The 20,983-nt window shown below is 44.2% G+C and overlaps 1 protein-coding gene across 13 annotated transcripts in view; it reads right to left on the reverse strand.

Moving 5' to 3' along the window:
* The window catches only part of DTNB (dystrobrevin beta), a 383,895-nt gene that overhangs the window by 83,475 nt on the left and 279,437 nt on the right, over nt 1–20,983 (reverse strand). For all 13 annotated transcript variants that reach the window (XM_074947300.1, XM_074947299.1, XM_074947308.1 and 10 more), the window contains 3 exons: nt 20,158–20,243; nt 17,485–17,598; nt 12,785–12,881 (listed from right to left, as the gene is read on the reverse strand). In XM_074947300.1, coding sequence (XP_074803401.1) covers nt 12,785–12,881; nt 17,485–17,598; nt 20,158–20,243 — 297 coding nt within the window. The remainder of the gene's footprint in view (nt 1–12,784; nt 12,882–17,484; nt 17,599–20,157; nt 20,244–20,983) is intronic.

Here is a 20,983-nt window from a genome sequence, read left to right on the forward strand (position 1 = left end):
GGGGGAGGTTTAGGTTGGATATTAGGAAAAACTTTTTCACGAGGAGGGTGGTGAAACACTGGAATGCGTTACCTAGGGAGGTGGTAGAATCTCCTTCCCTAGAAGTTTTTAAGGTCAGGCTTGACAAAGCCCTGGCTGGGATGATTTGATTGGGGATTGGTCCTGCTTTGAGCAGGGGGTGGGACTAGATGACCTCCTGAGGTCCCTTCCAACCCTGAGCTTCTCTGATTCTATGAATACTCAGTGATGCACAGTGCTTGTGACAGAACAGCATAAAATCTCTGCTGCACTTTCACTCTTTGTCAAACTGAAGCCATAGCCAGGGACCTCCTGTCACTGGCCCACAGTGACCTTTGCTGATCAGGGTAAAAAAGGCAAGTTGGTACAATGTCAGACATCCAGAGCAGTGGAATGGAAGGAGAAGAGAACTGGGAAAGTAAACACGAGCTCTAAAGGTATGGACTAAATAAAAAAATATGGAGGGAAAAAACTGATTCCTGCACCGCTACAGAGTAACTCTGATGGATGGGGGTCACTGCTGAGAGCGTGATGCTTGAGTAAGGCAAGAATGAATGAAGTTACCTTCGTCTGAATGACAGAAACGTGTATTCAGTGACCTGCTGGGCTACTACAGCTACACTTTTATTTCAACTACTGAGCATGAGCAACATAATCTAGATTTCTTTTACGAACTCCTGACATTTTTAGAGAGAATTTGCCCCTGCACTCCATAAAGCAGTTGGAACACTGAGAGCAATTAAAAACAAATGAACCCAGAAAAACAACGAGCTATTCTCTAGCTTTAGTAGTCACCATTGCCTCTTTTGAGGTTCATAGATTCCAAGGCCACATGGGACAGTTGTGATTATCTACTCTGACCACCTGTCTAACACTGCAATCATATAACATCTCCAAAAGAATTCCTTTTGAACTATGGTATATCTTTTAGAAAAACATCCACTTACGATTTAAAAATGGCAAGTGATGGAAAATCCAGCAAGACCCTTTGTAAAACTGTTACAATGTATACTTTACTTCCAGTCTGCATTTGTCTAGCTTTAACTTCCAGCCACTGAAACTTGTTAAGGATTGTCTGGTAGACTGAAAAGCCTATTATCAAATATTTCTTCCCTATGTAGGGACTTTTACAGACTGTGATCTAGTTACCTCTTAACCTCCTCTTTGTTAAGCTAAATTAAACTTTTTGAGGATAGTGGTGAGGACAGTGGCTCATGTCATACGTGTCGGTGCTACCACAATGCAAATAATAAAATTTGCAGTTTAATTTTGCCGCCTCTGTTTTTCTGTGCTCAACTTGAGTCTCCTCATGCCTGATTTTTAGAGGTGTTGAAAGCATGCCGCCATCTTTGACTTCAGCTAGAGTTTTAGATGCCCTGCACCTCTGAAATGGGCATCCAAAACTGAAACACACAAAACCAATGAACACTTCTCCCCTTACTTTTTTCTTTCTAAGATATAAACAACAAAATTAGATACTAGCAATCGCTACTTGACAGTTATCTTTAATGCACAGTGGCAGGGTGCTTTCAGTGGTTGGCCTCTGGCTCTGGACTTTGCCCCTCCTACTGATCTGTGAGAGTTTGGGTAGGCCAACCTCCTTTCCTGGGCTTCAGCCTGAGTGGTTGGTTATGGGGATGATATATAGATCAGCAGTGAATGAGAGTTTTCCAATGTAGACTTTGGTCATGAAATCCTATGTTATGACTTAATTTTGGTACCCAGAGACTCTGATTAATTCACCTTATGTTTGCACTATGCTTTGAACATGTAAATTATTATTAATTAGCACTTATACTTTTAAAAAAAGATAAATGGAATTCCATTTTTCAGGTCATCATCCCATAAAAAGAGTTTTATTCTTTGCCTTCTAAATGGCCAAGTCATTAATATTTGAAATCCACTTTCTGCACACACGTAATGACTAGGGCTGTCAATTAATTGCACTTAACTCCCGTGATTAACTCAAAAAAATGTATCACGATTAAAAAAATTAATTGTGATTAATCATAGTTTTAATCGCAATGTTAAACAATAGAATACCAATTGAAATTTATTAAATATTTTTGGATGTTTTTCTACATTTTCAAATATACTGATTTCTATTACAACATAGAATACAAAGTGTAAAGTGCTCACTTTATATTATTACATTTATTACAAATATTTGCACTGTAAAAATGATAAACAAAAGAAACAGTATTTTTCAATTCACCTCATACAAGTACTGTTGTGCAATCTTTTTGTCGTGAAAGTGCAACTTACAAATGTATTTTTTGTTACATAACTGCACTCAAATAAAACAATGTAAAACTTTAGCACTTACCAGTCCACTCAGTCCTACTTCTTGTTCAGCCAATTGCTAAGACAAACAAGTTTGTTTAATTTACAGGAGATAATGCTGCCCACTTCTTATTTACAATGTCACCTGAAAGTGAGAACAGGTGTTTGCATGGCACTTTTGTAGCCAGCATTGTAAGGTATTTACGGGCCAGAGATGTTAAACATTCATATGTCCCTTCATGCTTTGGCCACCATTCCAGAGGACATGCTTCCATGTTGATGATGCTCGTTAAAAAATAATGCATTAATTAAATTTGTGATTGAACTCCTTGGGGGAGAATTGTATGTCTCCTACTCTGTTTTACCCACATTCTGCCATATATTTCATGTTATAGAAGCCTCAGATGATGACCCAGCACATGTTGTTTGTTTTAAGAACACTTTCACTGCAGATTTCACAAAACACAAAGAAGGTACCAATGTGAGATTTCTAAAGATAGCTTCAGCACTCTACCTAAGTCTTAAGAATCTGAAGTGCCTTCCAAAATCTGAGAGGGACAAGGTGTGAAGCATGCTTTCAGAAGTCTTAAAAGAGCAACACTCCAATGCGGAAACTACAGACCCCAAACCACCAAAAGAGAAAATCAACCTTCTGTAGGTGGCATCTGACTCAGATGATGAAAATGAACATGTATTGGTCCACACTGTTTTGGATGGTTGTAGAGCAGAACCCATTATCAGCATGGAGGCATGTCCTCTCAAATGGTGGTTGAAACATGAAGGGACATATGAATCTTTAGCCCATCTGGCACATAAATATCTTGCGGCGCCGGTTACAACAGTGCCATGCGAACACCTGTTCTCACTTTCAGGTAATATTGTAAACAAGAAGTGGACAGCATTATCTCCCGTAAATTAAACAAACTTGTTTGTCTGAGCGATTGGCTGAACAAGAAGTAGGACTGACTGGACTTGCAAAAAGAAAAGGAGTACTTGTGGCACCTTAGAGACTAACCAATTTATTTGAGCATAAGCTTTCGTGAGCTACAGCTCACTTCATCGGATGCAACTTATGCTCAAATAAATTGGTTAGTCTCTAAGGTGCCACAAGTACTCCTTTTCTTTTTGCGAATACAGACTAACACGGCTGTTACTCTGAAACCTGACTGGACTTGTAGGCTCTAAAATTTTACATTGTTTTACTTTTGAATGCAGTTTTTTTTTGTACATAATTCTACAATTGTAAGTTCAACTTTCATGGTAAAGAGATTGCACTACAGTACTTGTAATGGGGGAATTGAAAAATACTATTTCTTTTGTTTTTTACAGTGCAAATATTTCTAATAAAAATAAATATAAAGTGAGCACTGTACACTTTGTATTCTGTGTTGCAATTCAAATCAATATATTTGACATTGTAGAAAATATCAAAAACTATTTAAATAAATGATATTCTATTATAGTTTAACAGTGGGATTAATTGTCTGATTAATTGTGATTAATTTTTTAATCACACGATTAATCAAGATTAATTTTTTAAATTGATTGACATCCCTAGTAATGACCCTTATGAACATAAGAATGCCATAGGGTCACACCAATCATCCACCTAGCTAAGTATCCTGTCTTCCAATAGTGATCAGTGACAGAGGTTTCAGAGGGAATAAACAGAAGAGAAGGTTACTCGCCGTGTGAAGTAACTGAGATTCTTCGAGATGTGTGTCCCTGTGGGTGCTCCATTTTAGGTGTTCGTGTGCCCTTGCACTTGTCCTCGGAGACTTTTGGTAGCAGTGCCCGGTTCGGTTGCACATGCGTGGTCCCCATCTTGTGCTGCTTCAGGCAGTTAACTGATACTGTGGGACCAAAACCCACTCTGTTCCTTCTCTACTGCAGAGGCTGAGTAAGAAACGCCGAAGTAGAGGGGAGGAAGGAGCGTAGTGGAGCACCCACAGGGGGACACATCTTGAAGAACCTCAGTTACTGCACAAGGTGAGTAACCTTCTCTTCTTCGAGTGATGCCCTGTGGTTGCTCCATTTTAGATGACTTCAGAGCAGTGCCTTCTGGTGGAAGGAGGCGGCTTTGGAGTGGAAGTCGTGACAGATCACAGTAGAGAAAGTCTGAACGAGGTACCAGATGTTGCCTGTTGCTCTAACGCATAGTGCTGTGTAAAGGTATGGGCTGAGGCCCAGGTAGCACCTCCACAAATGTCTGTGATGGGTACATTGTTCAGGAAAGCCGTGGAGGCTGACAGGCTCCAGTGGGATGCGTGAAAATCCCCTTGGGGCGTTGGCGGGCACATGATGATAGCATAGTTTTTTGCAATCAGAAATCCACTTGGAGAATCCTTGTTTAGATATGGCACTCCCTTTGGCACGTTTGGTGATGGAGATGAATAGTCTGGAAGATTTACGAAATGGTCTTGTTCTATGTAAAAGGCTAATGCCCTCCGTACATCGAGAGTATGAAGTGTGGACTGCGTTCTATCTGTGTGGGGTTTGGGGTAGAATGTCGGTAAGTAAATGGGTTGGTTAAGGTGGAAAACTGAGATGACTTTCGGTAAAACTTGGGGTGCAGTCTCAGGGATACTTTATCTTTAAAAAAAGCCATGTATGGGGATCTGTCTTGAAGGCCCCCAGCTCTCCTACACATCTGGCAGATATAATTGCCACAAGGAATGCCTCTTTCATGGAAAGGTGTAGCAGTAAGCATGTTGCCATGGGTTCAAATGGGGAATGGGTGAGGGCCTGAAGGGCCAGGGTGAGGTCCCATTGTGTAGTGAGAGTGAGATGGATGCCATCTGTTTCTGTTGGTGCCATGCTTCAAATCACCACCACTTGAGCATGTACGTGTGTCGGGTAGTTGCTCTACGATTATTTAATAATATGTTTTGTACCTCTTCCGAGCAGGTCATCTCAGGTCCTGTGAGCCATGGAGGAGCCATGCTCTGAGATGGAGTTTTTGCAGGTCCGGATGCAGGACACGACCTGAGTCCTGGGACAGCAGATGAGGCCGAAGCTGGAGTGTGATTGGTGGATGCACAGCCATCCTAAGGAGGTAAGGACACCAGGATTGGTGAGACCATGCGGGGGCTATTAGGATGACTGTGGTCCCGTCCTGCCTGATCTTGTGAATCACTTGGATCAGGAGAGGAATGGGAGGGAAGGCATACAGGAGGGGAGGTTCCACTCGAGGAGGAATGTGTCATCTAAGGACTGTATGCCGAGACATGCCCTGGAGCAAAACTGGGGGCATTTGGTATTTTGTGCGATTGCAAAGAGGTCTATTGCTGGGAACCCCCACTGTTGAAATATGTGTTGAAGTACTCTGTTGCCGAGCTGCCACTCATGGTCCTGAGAAAAATGCCTGCTTAAGGCATCAGCAGTGATGTTCTGGCATCCAGGTAGGTAAGACGTGGAGATGTGGATATAGTGTCTGATGTATCATTGCCAGACTTTTATGGCTTCCATGCATAGGGAGTGTGATTGTGCTCCCCTTGTCTGTTTATATAAAACATACAGTCTATGTTGTCCATAAGGATCTGAATGGCCTTGTCTTTGATGAGTGGTAGGAAGTGGGTGCAGGTGTTGTGGATGGCTCCTAGTTCTAATAGATTTATATGTAGAAAGGATTCTGCAGGAAACCAGAAGCCCTGGATAGAATGTGGATGCATGTGTGCCCCCCACCCCAAGAGTGAGGTATCTGTAATGATGGTTAGTGTCAGCGTCTTCTGAAGGAAGGGCACCCCTGTGCATACGTTGGCTCATTGTGTCCATTAGAGAAGGGAGTCCTTTATTTTGTCCGGCATCATGAGACGCTTGTTTATGCTGGGTCTGTGTGGGACATAATTCATATGGCGCCATCCTTGCAGGCAACACATGTTTAATCTGGCATGTCTGCCGACAAACATTGTGGCTGCCATGTGACCAAGAAGTTGCAGGCAACTCCTGGCTGATATCTGTGGACTATTTCATGCTGTGGATATGAGGCTGGTGAGAGTGAGAAACCATCGCCTTGGTAGAGAGGCTATGGCCTCGGTAGAATTGAGATGGGCCCCAATGAACTCCAATTCGTGCACTGGAGTTAGGGTGGACTTTTCGGTATTTATTTGGAGGCCCAATCTCATGAAGAGGGTTACCATCTGTTCGGTGGCTTGTATTGCTGCCAGCTGCGTTGACGCTTTTAGCAGGCAGTCGTCCAAGTATGGGAATATCAAAATTGCATTTCTGCGCAGGTATGCTGCGACCACAGCCAGTACCTTCGAAAACACTCGAGGGGCAGTAGAGAGGCCGAAGGGAAGGACCTTGTATTGGAAGTGGTCCTGTCCAACGGTAAAACCTGCGATGAGAGGGATGTATTGTTACATGAAAATACGCATTCCGGAGGTAGAGGCCCGAGAACCAATCCCCTCTTTCTAGAGCTGGGATTATGGTGCCTAGTGTGACCATCTTGAATCGTTGTGTTTTGACAAGCTTGTTGAGTCGTCATAGATCGAGTATTGGTCTCCTTCCAACGGACTTTTTCTTTGTGAGAAAATAGGGGAAGTAAAATCCTCTCCCTCTGTGTTCTGCTGGAACGGCTTCTACTGCTCTTAGCGGAATGAGGTGGCTTACCCCCTTGCGCAGTAGAGACTCGTGAGAGGGGTCCCTGAAGAGGGACAGGGAGGGAGCACGGGTAGGGGTTTGGAAAAAAAAAAAGGTGGGGAGGGAGTAATCAGTTTGTATGATTTCTAGCACCCATTTGTCAGATGTGATGGTCTTCCAGATTGGATAAATTGGAAGTAGACGATCTCCGAATGGTTGGGAGAGAGATGGTGTCACCAGCACAGATAGGCCTGGGGTTCTTGTGCCCTCAACCAAGGCTTCAAATTTGTTGTTTGGAGGTTGATGGTTGGGATGCAGCTAGTGAAAAAGTAGATTGGCATCCCCTTGGGGGCCTGTGTTTGCGGGCTTATGACTCAAATCACGTTGTTGTTGAGAATATATGGTCTGGCGGTAGCATTGGGGTACATAATAATTTCTCTATTTTTTCTTGGGTTTGGGTGTATAGATTCCCAAGGATCGGAGTGTCACTCGTGAATCCTTGAGCAAGTGGAGAGAGTCATCTGTTTTTTTGGCGAAGAGTTTGGGACCCTCAAATGGCAAATCCTCATCTGTGGATTGAACCTCCTTAGGAAAGCTGGAGAGATGGAGCCATGAGGCCCTTCTCATCATGACAGCCATCGCCACTGATCTTGCAGCTGTGTCCGCAGAATCAAGTGCGGCTTGCAGGGCTGTTTTGGAGATGAGTTGTCCTTCTGATACAAGTGCTGTGAATTGTTCTCTCTTGTCCTCGGAAATAAAATCAGTCAATTCAGATATTTTTGTGTAGTTAATATAGTCATATTTCGCCAGCAGTGCCTGGTAGTTGGCTATGCGGAGGACTAGTGTAGCCAAGGAATAAGCCTTGCGGCCGAAAAGATCCAGTCTTTTCCACTCTTTGTTGTGAGGTGTGGTTTTGGGCTGTTGCCTACCACGTTCCTGGACTGCATCAACCACTAGGGAATTGGGCGCTGGATGTGAAAAGAGGAAGTCTGTGCCCTTAGCTGGTACATAATATTTTTTGTCAGACCTCTTGCAGGTTGGAGGAGCAGTTGCAGGGGTCTGCCAAATGGTTTTGACAGGGTCCATAAGAGCATCATCGTTCATGGGCAAAGTGATTTTGGATGAAGCAGATGTATGCAAAATGTCAACTAGTTTGTGTTGTGTCACTTGGACCTCCTCAAGAGAGATGTACAGGGAGCTAGCCACCCTTTTAAATAGATCCTGGAATAGTCTGAAATCGTCCCCTATATTATGGGGAAGAGGCATAATGGCGTCATCTGTGGACAGTGATGGTAAATGGGTAGGTGGTGCCCCTTCCAGGATCGGGGGTTCTTCTTCATCTTCCCCCGGTTCCCCTGCTGCCATCAAAGGTCCAGGCACCGAAGTTGCAGGTGACTGCTGTGTGCCGGGTCTGGATGTGGCAGGCAATCACTGTTGTGTGGGGTATGCCATCCTCAGGTTCCAGTATGCCCACTGGGGGGCCCCCAGGGCTGGCCGTACCATTGAAAATACTTGGGATCAGTGTCATATGTCCCCTGAGGGGGTCCTGAGTGAGTCGGTTCATGGTAGAGAGGAGATTGCGGAGGGAGACTCGGTGCCGAGCCTGACATGTTCATGTTGGTGCCGATGACAGGGGAGTCAGGGACAGAGCCGACTAAGAGACCCTTGTGTCTGAGAAACTGCTGCGATGGCTGTTTGATTGGCCCCGAGGCGGTATCATTGTTGGTGCCGGGAGCTGCTGTGTATAAGCTGGCACTGAAGGCTGCGCTGCTGTGCGCACCGAGCATGCCTTTGAAGGAGCTGCCCTCTGTCCCGGTGCCGTGCTGCTGTGTGTGGGTCGCGGCTTTGGTATTGGTGGTGCCAGGGTTCAGATTTCCCCTTAGTGCCTCTGTTGGAGCTGGCTCTTTTAGAGTCCCTGGCTCTAGTGGTACTGGCGGTGCCGGGTGGTCCCACTGGGTCGGCGATCAAGCTGATAGTGCAGTCGGTGCCAGTGCCGAGTGTCCACTCGCGGAACGTCACTTCTTGGCCAATTCCTGAGTTGGGGACATAGGTGCCTGCCTTTCTGACAGTTTTTTGGCAGGTTGCTCAGACCCATGGGTTGAGGAGGGACCCCTGTCAGAAGCCGTGGTTGGTGAAGTTTGACCAGGAGGGGTCTGGGCTCCGGGCTCAGATGCAGGTCTGAGAGACTTCTCCATAAGGAGGAGCTTTAACTGCAAATCTCTACCTCTTCTTGTCCTGGCGGTGAGCTTGAGGCAGTGCTGGCACTTCTGAGTTGTGTGTATTTCCCTAGGCAGCGAACACACTGATTGTGGCCACCAGAGACAGGTATAGCAAGCTTGCAGTTGAGACAGCATTTAAAGCCTGGGAAACCAGGCATTCCTGTAAGACGGGGCTTTCACCCTCAAAGCGGCTGTGTATGCAGAAGTTCAACTGAAACTTCTCCCCAGCCAGTAGCTCAAAAGGAAAATTAAAGGAAAAAGTTTTGTTTTTTTCTAAACTAGGTGAGGGGGATAAAAGAAAAAGGGAAACAATGTAAATAGCTGCTAATGAGGAAACTAAGTAACTAACTGTTAAACTAATTAACTACTAAGTAGCAAGGCCCCGACTCCTAGCCAAGGGCGGAAGAGAAGGAACTGAGCGGGGGCTGGTCGCACAGCATCAGGTATCTGCCTGAAGCAGCACAAGACAGGGACCACACATGTGTGACCCAACGGGGCTCTGCTACCAAAAGTCTCCGAGTACGAGGGCAGGGGCTCACGAACACCTAAAATGGAGCACCCAAAGGGACAGCACTCGAAGAAGAATAGGGTAATTATCGGCTGATCCATCCTCTGTCATCCAATCCCTGCTTCTGGCAGGCAGAGGCTTAGGGACACACAGAGCGTGGGGTTGCGTCCCGGGCCACCTTGGCTAATATGGCGGGGTGGCCTTGTCCTTCACTAACTTTCCTAATTCTTTTCTGAACCCAGCTATATTTTTGGCTTTCACAACATCCCCAGGCAACAAGTTTCCACAGGCCGACTGTGCATCTTGCAACAAAGTACTTCCTTATGTCCGCAGAAAGAACAGGAGGACTTGTGGCACCTTAGAGACTAACCAATTTATCTGGGCATAAGCTTTTGTGAGCTACAGCTCACTTCATCGGATGCATACTGTGGAAAATATAGTGGAGAGATTTTATATACACAGAGAACATGAAACAATGGGTGTTACCATACAGACCGTAACCAGAGTGATCACTTAAGGTGAGCTATTACCAGCAGGAGAGTGGGGGGACGGGGACCTTTTGTAGTGATAATCAAGGTGGGCCATTTCCAGCAGTTGACAAGAATGTCTGAAGAATGGGGGGGGGGGGGGGCGGCGCGGGGGAGGGAGGAAATAAACATGGGGAAATAGTTTTACTTTTGTGTAATGACCTATCCACTCCCAGTCTTTATTCAAGCCTAAGTTAATTGTATCCAGTTTGCAAATTAATTCCAATTCAGCAGTCTCTCGTTGGAGTCTGTTTTTGAAGTTTTTTTGTTGAAGAATTGCCACTTTTAGGTCTGTAATTGAGTGACCAAAGATTTCAACAATTTCCATCCCACCATCAACCTCAGCTGGACCAGTCCACACAAGAGATCCACTTCCTGGACACTACGGTGCTAATGAGCGATGGTCACATAAACACCACCCTATACCGGAAACCTACTGACTGCTATGCCTACCTACGTGCCTCCAGCTTTCATCCAGACCACACCACACGATCCATTGTCTACAGCCAAGCTCTACGATACAACTGCTTTTGCTCCAACCCCACAGACAGAGACAAACACCTACAAGATCTCTATCAAGCATTCTTACAACTATAATACCCACTTGCTGAAGTGAAGAAACAGATTGACAGAGCCAGAAGAGTACCCAGAAGTTACCTACTACAGGACAGGCCCAACAAAGAAAATAACAGAACGCCACTAGCCGTCACCTTCAGCCCCCAACTAAAACCTCTCCAACGCATCATCAAGGATCTACAACCTATCCTGAAGGATGACCCATCACTCTCACAGATCTTGGGAGACAGGTCAGTCCTTGCTTACAGACAGCCCCCCAACCTGAAGCAAATACTCACCAGCAACCACACACCACACCACAGAACCACTAACCCAGGAACCTATCCTTGCAACAAAGCCCGTTGCCAACTGTATCCACATATCTATTCAGGGGACACCATCACAGGGCCTAATCACATCAGCCACACTATTAGAGACTCATCCACCTGCACATCTACCAGTGTGATCTATGCCATCATGTGCCAGCAATGCCCCTCTGCCATGTACATTGGCCAAACTGGACAGTCTCTACGTAAAAGAATAAATGGACACAAATCAGACACCAAGAAGTATAGCATTCAAAAACTAGTCAGAGAACACGTCAATCTCTTTGGTCACTCAATTACAGACCTAAAAGTGGCAATTCTTCAAAAAAAAAAAAAAACCTTCAAAAACAGACTCCAACGAGAGACTGCTGAATTGGAATTAATTTGCAAACTGGATACAATTAACTTAGGCTTGAATAAAGACTGGGAGTGGATATGTCATTACACAAAGTAAAACTATTTCCCCATGTTTATTCCCCCCCGCACTGTTCCTCACACTTTGTCAACTGCTGGAAATGGCCCACCTTGATTATCACTACAAAAGGTTTTTCCCCCCTGCTCTCCTGCTGGTAATAGCTCACCTTACCCGATCACTCTTGTTACAGTCTGTATTGTAACACCCATTGTTTCATGTTCTCTGTGTATATAAATCTCCCCACTGTATTTTCCACTGCATGCATCTGATGAAGTGAGCTGCAGCTCACGAAAGCTTATGCTCAAATAAATTTGTTAGTCTCTAAGGTGCCACAAGTCCTCCTTTTCTTTTTGCGGATACAGACTAACACGGCTGTTACTCTGAAACCTGTCCTTATGTTAGTGAAATTAATAGACGTCCGGTTTAAAACTAGGTGACCTCTGGTTCTTACAATATGTGAAGGGGTAAATAACACTTTCCTATTCACTTTCTCTACTCCATGCATGATTTTATAGACCTCTATCATATCCCCGCATGGTTATATCTTGTCTAAGCTGAACAGTTCCAGGCTTTTTGTTCTTTCCTCATATGGAAGCTGTTCCACACCACTCATCATTTTTGGTGACCCTTCTCATAATGAGCTTAATATGCATATCTGTATTAACAGGGTCACAATCCCAGACTGTGATTTCATACTTAGAACCTTTTATCTTCAAAGCCCTTTATAAACATTCACTAACTAACCCTCCTCTACAATAGGGTGAACTTAATGTCCAGGCAGATGTCAACGGTAGACGTGGCTCATAGGAAGAATGCTAGACCCGCAGATAGCCCAGACTCAGAACAATAAAGCGTATTACAGATCAGACCCAACACCCTGAATCACACTCTAAAGCAAAGAGGATATAGTGCAGGCTATGGAGAATTAGTGCAACACTTTCTTTTTGGCTCAGACTGCCAGCCAGGCAGGAAGCCACATTCTGCAATGTAGTAGCTGTAGCGTCCAAATTGTTTTCAGGCGAAGCCTGGAGCATTCCACGATTACATTGGGACCGTATAGACCACAGGCTGACTGGTTAGTCAATTAACAAATCTATCCTCCCTTTCCCATACCTCCCAAAGCCTGTGAGTGTTCAACAACTTTAACACAAGAAGCAGCATGTGGACCTAATCGCACGTTAACCATCCTTCCCAATATGCAGAGCCGAAATGGAAGTGGCTTTTTACTGTTGTTTACAAGATTATCTGTACATGATCACTGAGGGAAGTAATGACACCAGCAATGTAGGAGTCTAGTGAGAGCAAAGCTCGGGCACATGCGAGGGAGGAAGGTCTGAGACAAAGGTGTTTACCTTGAGCAGTTTCATTAGCCCTTCAAGCTGCACCATCAGTTCCCTTCTGCTCTCTTGAAGTGCAGACATTCTCTGTTCTAGTTCATCCTTTCTCTGCCTGTTCAAGTTACATGGAAGAAAGCGTCAAAAGAAACTCTGGCTGTTTCTGGGGCACGTAGGGAAATTCAGAGCTGGCTGATGGGCATATATACCATGTTGTTATATTTCACTTTGTTTAGTACTCCCCCTTAAAGTTAACAAAATCAGAGCAAAACGTAACACGCTAACCATGACTCCTATTGTAACATGGCATGCAACAATCAAATTTTTCACTATGAAATACAGACACCCAAAGTCAGAATTATAACGGTGGGAAGCACTTTTTTTTAAACCAATGCAATTTGAAAAGAAAGCCAGCATCCTTTTAATGATGCTGTCAGACCCAGGCATCCAGCAGATCTTTAAGACAAGTCAGACTGAACCACCAAAAAAATGAAAACAGAGTGCAGAGTGCTGGAAGGAAGAGACAATGGAATGCCATTAACTTGAACTGAGAATTTACAGAGCTGCTTCTATCCAGTAATCTGACACACAACTTGTGAAGCATTTGCTGCAATAGAACCTGTGTAAAGTGTAACTCAACACAAGCCAACCTGCAGGTACAGAAGGGAATTTTTCCTTTCTGGGTATTGAAAATTATTCCATTCTAAAGCCTGCTAGAATGAAAGTCCTATGTTTAACAGATTTGAAAGAAAAGTGGCTTAGTGTTTGTTTGTTTGAATTTTCAAAGAGAATTAAGTTTCCTATAGTCGGGAACCTAGAATCAAATTAGCATCACATGTCAAAAAGCTCAATATCTTATATGTGAAGAAAGTCACGCTGCATTATTTGAAACCATGAACAAATAGTACAATAACTGCAGAAAAAAAACGACAACAGAAGGGGATTACTCATTTATTTCTGTGGTTTCATCCATACAATAATGTCAGGTCTAAGGTTAAAGACAGGATAAATTATATCACAGGCTTTGACCTTCCTTTGAATCTGGAAATTTTCCTCGTGAATCTGTACCTACGGATGAATCATTACAAGGATCTTAGTAACCAACTCATTTTAGAAGTGAAAAATGTGATAGCAATGACTTGAAAAAGAAACATGTCATCATCTCAAAACCAAATGGATCTACTGAGTATTGTTTGCAGTTACTATGGTAAATGGAAGGGTGGAGTATAGTATGTATTTATTCAAACCATAAAAGTACCAAGATTATATAACAGAATGGACGTCTTGCTCTGCTGGTTAGAGGTGACTGGATCACCATACCAACATGGAGAGAAGATTTTTGACAGTAGAGAGCTCTTTAATCTAAAAGACAAAGGCATAATGAGATCCAATGGCTGGAAGCTGAAGCTAGTCAAATTAATGATAAAAATAAGGTGTAATTTTTTAATACTGATGTTAATTATTAGTCATTACATTTCATTAACAACTTACCAAGCAACCGGATGAATTGTCCATGACTTGAAATCTTTAAAGTAAGATTGTGTGTCTTTCTAAAATGTATACTCTAGCTCAACCAGAAGTTATGGGCTTAACACAAAAATTACTTGGTAAAATGTTCTAGCCCAGTGGTGGGCAACCTACGGCCCGTCCGGGTAATCCACCTGCAGGCCATGAGACAGTTTGTTTACAGTGACCGTCCGCAGGCATGGCCCCCCGCAGCTCCCAGTGGCCGCGGTTTGCCATTCCCAGCCAATGGGAGCTGCGGGAAGTGGTCGCCAGCATGTCCTTGCGGCCTGTGTTGCTTCCTGCAGCTCTCATAAGTCGGGAATGGTGAACCGTGGCCACTGGGAGCTGCGGGCAGCCATGCCGGTGGACGGTCACTGTAAACAAATTGTCTCGTGGCCCGCCAGCGGATTACCCTGACGGGCTGCGTGTGGCCTATGGGCTGCAGGTTGCCCACCACTGCTCTAGCCTGTGTTATGCAGGAAGTCAGACTACATAATCATGATGGCCCAGTCTGGCCTTAAAATATCTGAATGCTGCCTGAAACTCTCTGACTTCCAAGAGTCGTTCATAGATTTTAAGGTCAGAAGGGATCATTAGATCATCTAGTTTGACCTTCTATATATCACAGGTGTGAGAGTTTCACCCAGTTAGCCCTGTATTAAGCCAAATAACTTGCGTTTGACTAAGCATCTTTCAGGAAGGCATCCAGTCTTGATTTAAAGACATCAAGAGATGGAGAATCCACCACTTCCCTTGGTAGTTTGTTCCAATGGTTAATCACCCTCAGTGTTAAAAAATTGTGCCTCATTTCTCATTTGAATTTGTTTAGATTCAGCTTCCTGACAGTGGTTCTCGTTATGTCTTTCCCAAGAACCCTTTAGTACCTGGTATTTTGTCCTGAAGGTACTTACGCAACATAGTCACCTCTCAATCTTTTTGATAAGGAGCTCAGCCCACTTAGCTTAAATCTCTCACTGTAAGGCAATTTCCCAGACCTCATATAATTTTGGTGACTTATCTGCTCTTGCTCCAATTTTCAACATCTTTGTAAAAATGTGGTCACCAGAACTGTATGCAGTATTGGTCTCACCAGTGCCATATGTAGAAGAAAAATCATCTCCTACGCCTATTCACTACACTCCAGTTTATCCATTCAAGGGTCACATTCGCCCTTTTGCCACAGATTCACACTAGATTCAGAGCTCATGTTCAGCAGCTTGTCCACTATGACTCTTAAATACTTTTCATAGTCACTGCTTTCAGCACAGTCTCGAATTCTGGAAATATGGCCAGTATTCCTTGTTCTTAGAGGTATGACCTTGTACTCTGATGGATTAAAACACATTTTGTTCAAATGGGCCCTGGTTAAAGTGATCCAGACCACTATGTATGACTGCTCTGTCCTCATTATTATTTACCACACTGTCAATCATTGTCATCTGCAAATTTTATCAGCAGTGATTTTATATTAAATTTAAATTGCTTAGTCAGAGCTTCTGATCAGCCTATAAAATATTAAGTAATTAGCAGGGGAAAATGTTAACCGGGGGTGGGGGTGGGGAATGGGGATATCTAGCAGCCCCAGCTTTCTTTAATCTGGATCCCGCCAGTCCACTCCAGCCTTCTCTCCATGCAATTCGAAGTACCTCTAGTTCTGGCATCTTCTGAAAGAGTGCAATCAGCACTCCTGGGATTGACATCAGTGCAGCCCAGTTCCTGGCTCCCCACTCTCCTGATCTTCAATGGAAAGTTGAGGGAGAGTAGCAGAAATCAGCATCTTGGTGGTGCACTAGTCCCTCCCTTTCTGCTTCAGAGAGCATGAATGGGCATAATTGGAGGTCAGTCTAATGCACAGGAAGCAAAAGCCCACATTTACACGTTCCCTCATCTGCACTGAGCTCAGCCTTGGAAACACAGAGTCCACTGTTGTGTCCAAGCCCCCCGGGAGTCTCTCGCCCACATTTTGAGAACTTGTGTTCTTGAGATGTTAGCAGCAGATGAGACAAAGGAAATATTGGCCAGCAATGCACTGAGAAGTACCGATGGGGCTGAGCTGCTTCTATACAAAAAGCTAATAAATATGTTGAGAGCCTTTAATGTTGTAGTAGCGGGTTGGATAATGTCTTATCGGTAAGGCTGTACGAAAATCGTGGGCTGCAATATTGTTGTGGAAACAAACTTTTAACACACATTGCAACTTTTTATAGCTGTTGCAAATTTGAGTGGCATTGTGACCCTGTGCGCCAGGTCACAACGTTACCTATTTGTGGCGTTGCAATTCCACTCACCCAAATTTGGCCTGGCCGCCTCTCCAGTGCACTGAAATTTGACCCCACACCAAAACTGGAATTTTTACAAACTGTGGCTTCTGAACCAAAAAATCACGACTTTCTTACAGTCTTGCCTATAGGAATTGCCCTCTCCTGGGGATGGAGCAGAGCTGCCCCACTCCAGTGGCACTGTGCCTTAGGGAGAACTCCTCAACATGCACAGAACGCACGCTAACATACAGCATGGCTTCCCTTGCAATCCTATCATAATGCAGTTCGCAAAGGGCTGTAGCTGTCAAGAGCTTAAATTTCAGGATGTGCATTAGGTTTCATATGATGTTTTTTGAAGGCTGAACTGAGAACTAACTAGCAAAAGAAGATGCAATAAAAAGCAGCCAGAGAATTCAACCTTGTGATTACACAGACAATGACATACTTTATTGTTAATACTGAAAAGTCTTCCCTTGTCACTTCAAAATGCAAACATAATCAAAGGAGTTCGAAGATTGCTCCTCAACTCTGGAGATGTGGTTGAATGTCTGCAGATAAGTGCTTTCAAAACCCCACTGACTAATCAAATCACTGACATTGCTCTTCTGTTCCATTCACTTGTCCAGTAAATAATAAGCAGATGGTCCCAATTCTACTGGCCTCCTTACAAATAACTTTCTTATTTATCTAAAGCAAGAATACACTTTAAGTGATGTTTCTATTTGCTTTTAAATCCACTTTATGAAAGTCACATAGTTTTATATAACTGCCAGCTTTCAACAATCACCAGCAGAAAGATTTAAAATGGCTCCTTAGAGTTCTCGTAGATTTACCAGTAATACTCTGTTCTCAGTACCAGATAGGATCATCCATCCTGGAGAGCAGGCCACACATGGCTGAAGGGTTAATATGTCACATGCATAAAAGTTTTAGATTTATTATTTTTTTTACCGTAGAAGCCTGAGTTCTGCCAGCAAAGTTGGGTTCTGCTGAGCTTTCTCTGGGGTTGGCTGGGAGGCTTGTTCATGCTCCAGTCTGAGGCGCTGAATTTCTTGCAGTATCTCTCTGTTGAAATAAGGAGACAAGGAAATCGAACACGAAACAAGGCAACAGTTCATACTGTGTTTTCAAATCCTAGACAAAAGCTTCAGATGAGCTTTCTGCCCAGCTCTGCAGCAGCAGGACTGTAGTAAGTGCCATTAATTCCCTTTCACGTGTGAATGGTGTAGGCTCAAATCCAGAAGCAGTATGTAGTGGAGACCTAAACATTGCCACAAGACTAGTTAATAGATCTATTACCAAAAAGATGATGAGTCTGAAATTAACCAGTGTCACCACTTCTCCATATGCCAGCAATGTCTTTCCTACAGTAGGGGCCAATAGGACAGCTCTGTTTTAAAGGGGGAAGAGTGGTATTTTTAGTCAAAGCGTGTTGATCTATTTGCTCCTGCTGCAGGAAATGTTTCAGAGATGCCAAGCCAGCATAAGCAGCAGTGGTGACAGTGGGTAATTTCATAATCATCTTCACAAGGTTTTCTGGTAGGTCAGCAGGAATGTGAAAAACAACAGCTCCTGGCCACAGAAGCTCAGAGTAATGGAGATAAACTTGTCATGAGGGCTCACAAAGGGAATGTAATTAACTAGCATCCCCAACTGCACAGTGTATATTCTAAACTGCTGTTGTACCCTGTACAGCTGGAGGTCAGAAAACATATTGGTAACTGCGAAGAAGTCACTTATTAAAATGTAAATTAAATCCCTCTTTCGTTTAATTGAGATGGAAAATTTATTCTCTAATCTTCATTTTTAAAAAAATTGTTGAGCTACCTTCTCTGCCTGACTTCAGAGGAGCACTGAGCCTACAGTTTAGTTTATCTGCTGTATTTGGTCTTGTGATGGGGTGTAGCGCAGGCCCTTTGAGGCCTCGTGCTGGAGGCATTGTGGTCCTACGACACTCTGCTCCAGAAAAGGAGCGGCGAAGCTTGGTCCTTCAGGCTTGCCTAGAAAGGCTTCAGGGGAGAAGCCCAGCAGAGCAAGCAGGCTCAGATAAAACGAGGTGCAGGGGCTGAGCAGGTCAGTTCCGGGCTGGGGCCAGAGGAGCAAGGAAGGGTGCTCCTTGCTAGAGCTCAAGGGAGAACCAGAAGATGGGTTCTGGTGGCACTGACATTCAATGAGGAAGGAGAGGAGTGGGAGACCTTTGGCCCTGAGGTAAAGGTGAAGAGGAAGGGGCTATGAGGGATGCGGCCCAGGATATAACAGCAGTAGCTATTAAAGGAAGCGGCACCTGGCTGCTATTTGTTGGGTCCCTGGATTGGGACCCGGAGTAGTGGGTGGGTCTGGGTCCCCTCACTGGCCATTGGAAGAGTGGCTGAAGCCTAAAGAAGGGGACAAGTTTCATGTAAAAGCCCAAGCACAGGGCTAGAATTTAAAGAGCTCTAGGATGGTGCTGAAGACCCTGCAGAGGGCCAACCATTTGTTGAACTCTGTTACCCTGGGAAGGGGACTGAACTTGAAGGAGTAACCTGGCTGGAGAGTTTGGGTGAGAAGAACTGATAAGGCAAAAAGTAGTCTCCAGGGAAAAAGCCCTGGGGGGCACTGCTCCATACCAGGGCAGGAATGGTCTTAAAGCTAGCTCAGATGGGGCTGAGAACTGAGCCCAGACACACAGCTGGAGATACCAATGAGGGCACAGTGATAGACCCTGTTTGACCTTTTACCCCAGAAGGGGTGTGTTGGTGCATATTGACTGTGTGTGACTTGGCTGGAGGACTGGGCCACTGACACCCACCTGATGAGGTTAACAGCCAACAGGGGGCGCCAGGAGCAGAAAGAGAGAGAGTGCACACTTGCACCCAACCAAAGGAGGTGCTCATGAGAAGGGAGTTTCCCCGGTCACAAGTCTGCTCTTTAAGATTCATTCCAAACTCTACAAGCTGTCCAATAGAGGAGAAATCCTCCCTCTTCTCAAATCACATTTCCTCCATGAAGCCTTTCAAAATGCCCCCTTTCCCACACCAGCTGGCACCTAATTTATTATACTGCTATTTTCTGATTGGTTTATTCTACAAAATGTGGGTTCTAAATTACAAGATCATTGGGACAGCGACTGCAACTGCTTTAAGGTGTGTACCATGCTGGGCACACTGGTGGTGCCCGATGAATAAGACAGTTAAGTGATTTCTTGGAGGCTCAAGGGTTCTCAGGAACACAGGACATAAGGGAGACTGTCAACTTGACCAAAATGTTTGAACTTGGGAGCCCCTGAGGTATGTGTCTAGCTCCCACTGTAGTCATCAGGAACCCCCATCTTAGGGAAATGAACAGCACAAAGTATTTGGCATCAAATTCTGACCTAAGATGGGCCACTTTTTTCAAACTTGGGGGGTGGGGGGAGGTCCTAAAGGCAGGCCCCCATGTCCATATTTAGACATCTTAAGAAAAAATGTGATTGTCAGAGGTAATTAACAACAGAAACTAATTGCACTAATAAAACAGGTGCACCATTCAACAAGGGAACCTATGAAACTCAGTTTAAATAACAAAATGCTAGAAATAATTAAGTAAGCCTGCAAGTAAATGTTCTGTCTCCACACACTCCCCACTAAACAGCTCTACATGTCTTACCTGTTTTTGTTTTCCAGTTCGGCTATCAGCTGCCTTTGTTGTTTATTGGCATCAAAATTGAAACCCAGGTCTGTTGGTGGGCGTGGCTAGAGGATAAGAATATGTAATATTTAATCACAGTATTTACTGTGTGCTATTCAGATAATGTGCTGCTTGGATCCAGGTTTCCTGAACGACGTAGTACAATATATGGAGTATTGTTTGTTATGAAGAATGAACAATTAATAAAATATTGGTCCTAATATTGACTCTTGGGGCACACCCTCAAACTAGGACTGCACAGTTATGCTCATCAGCAGTTGCCCATGCTGGAGAGAAGTGGATATGACTTAGTTTGTCATCTCTTTGGGAAGGGGCTCGAGAAAAACTGTATCATGTGTTTCGTAGCACACAATACTTCGATGTCATGCAGAGAGGTAGATGCAGAAGCTGGCAGTATGCTTATCGAGAGGTGGAAGGAAAGAAGGAAAAGGGTATAAAAATAGTTGAGAATTATAACATTTATAAAGAAAATCTGTTACCAGATACTGACCTTTTCATATGGCAAGTCCTGAAGAAAAGATACAATACATGATCACCATAATACAACTGTGTCAGGAACGTAGGAAACGAACTATGGAATTGTCATAAATATAAAGGGAAGGGTAAACACCTTTAAAATCCCTTCTGGCCAGAGGAAAAACCCTTTCACCCGCAAATGGTCAAGAAGCTAGGATAACCTCGCTGGCACCTGACCAAAATGACCAATGAGGAGACAAGATACTTTCAAAGCTGGAGGGGGGGGAGAAACAAAGGGTCTGGGTCTGTCTGTGTGATGCTTTGGCCG

This window comes from Natator depressus, chromosome 3 (assembly GCF_965152275.1).
Source record: "Natator depressus isolate rNatDep1 chromosome 3, rNatDep2.hap1, whole genome shotgun sequence".
In the NCBI taxonomy this organism is placed as follows: domain Eukaryota; kingdom Metazoa; phylum Chordata; order Testudines; family Cheloniidae; genus Natator; species Natator depressus.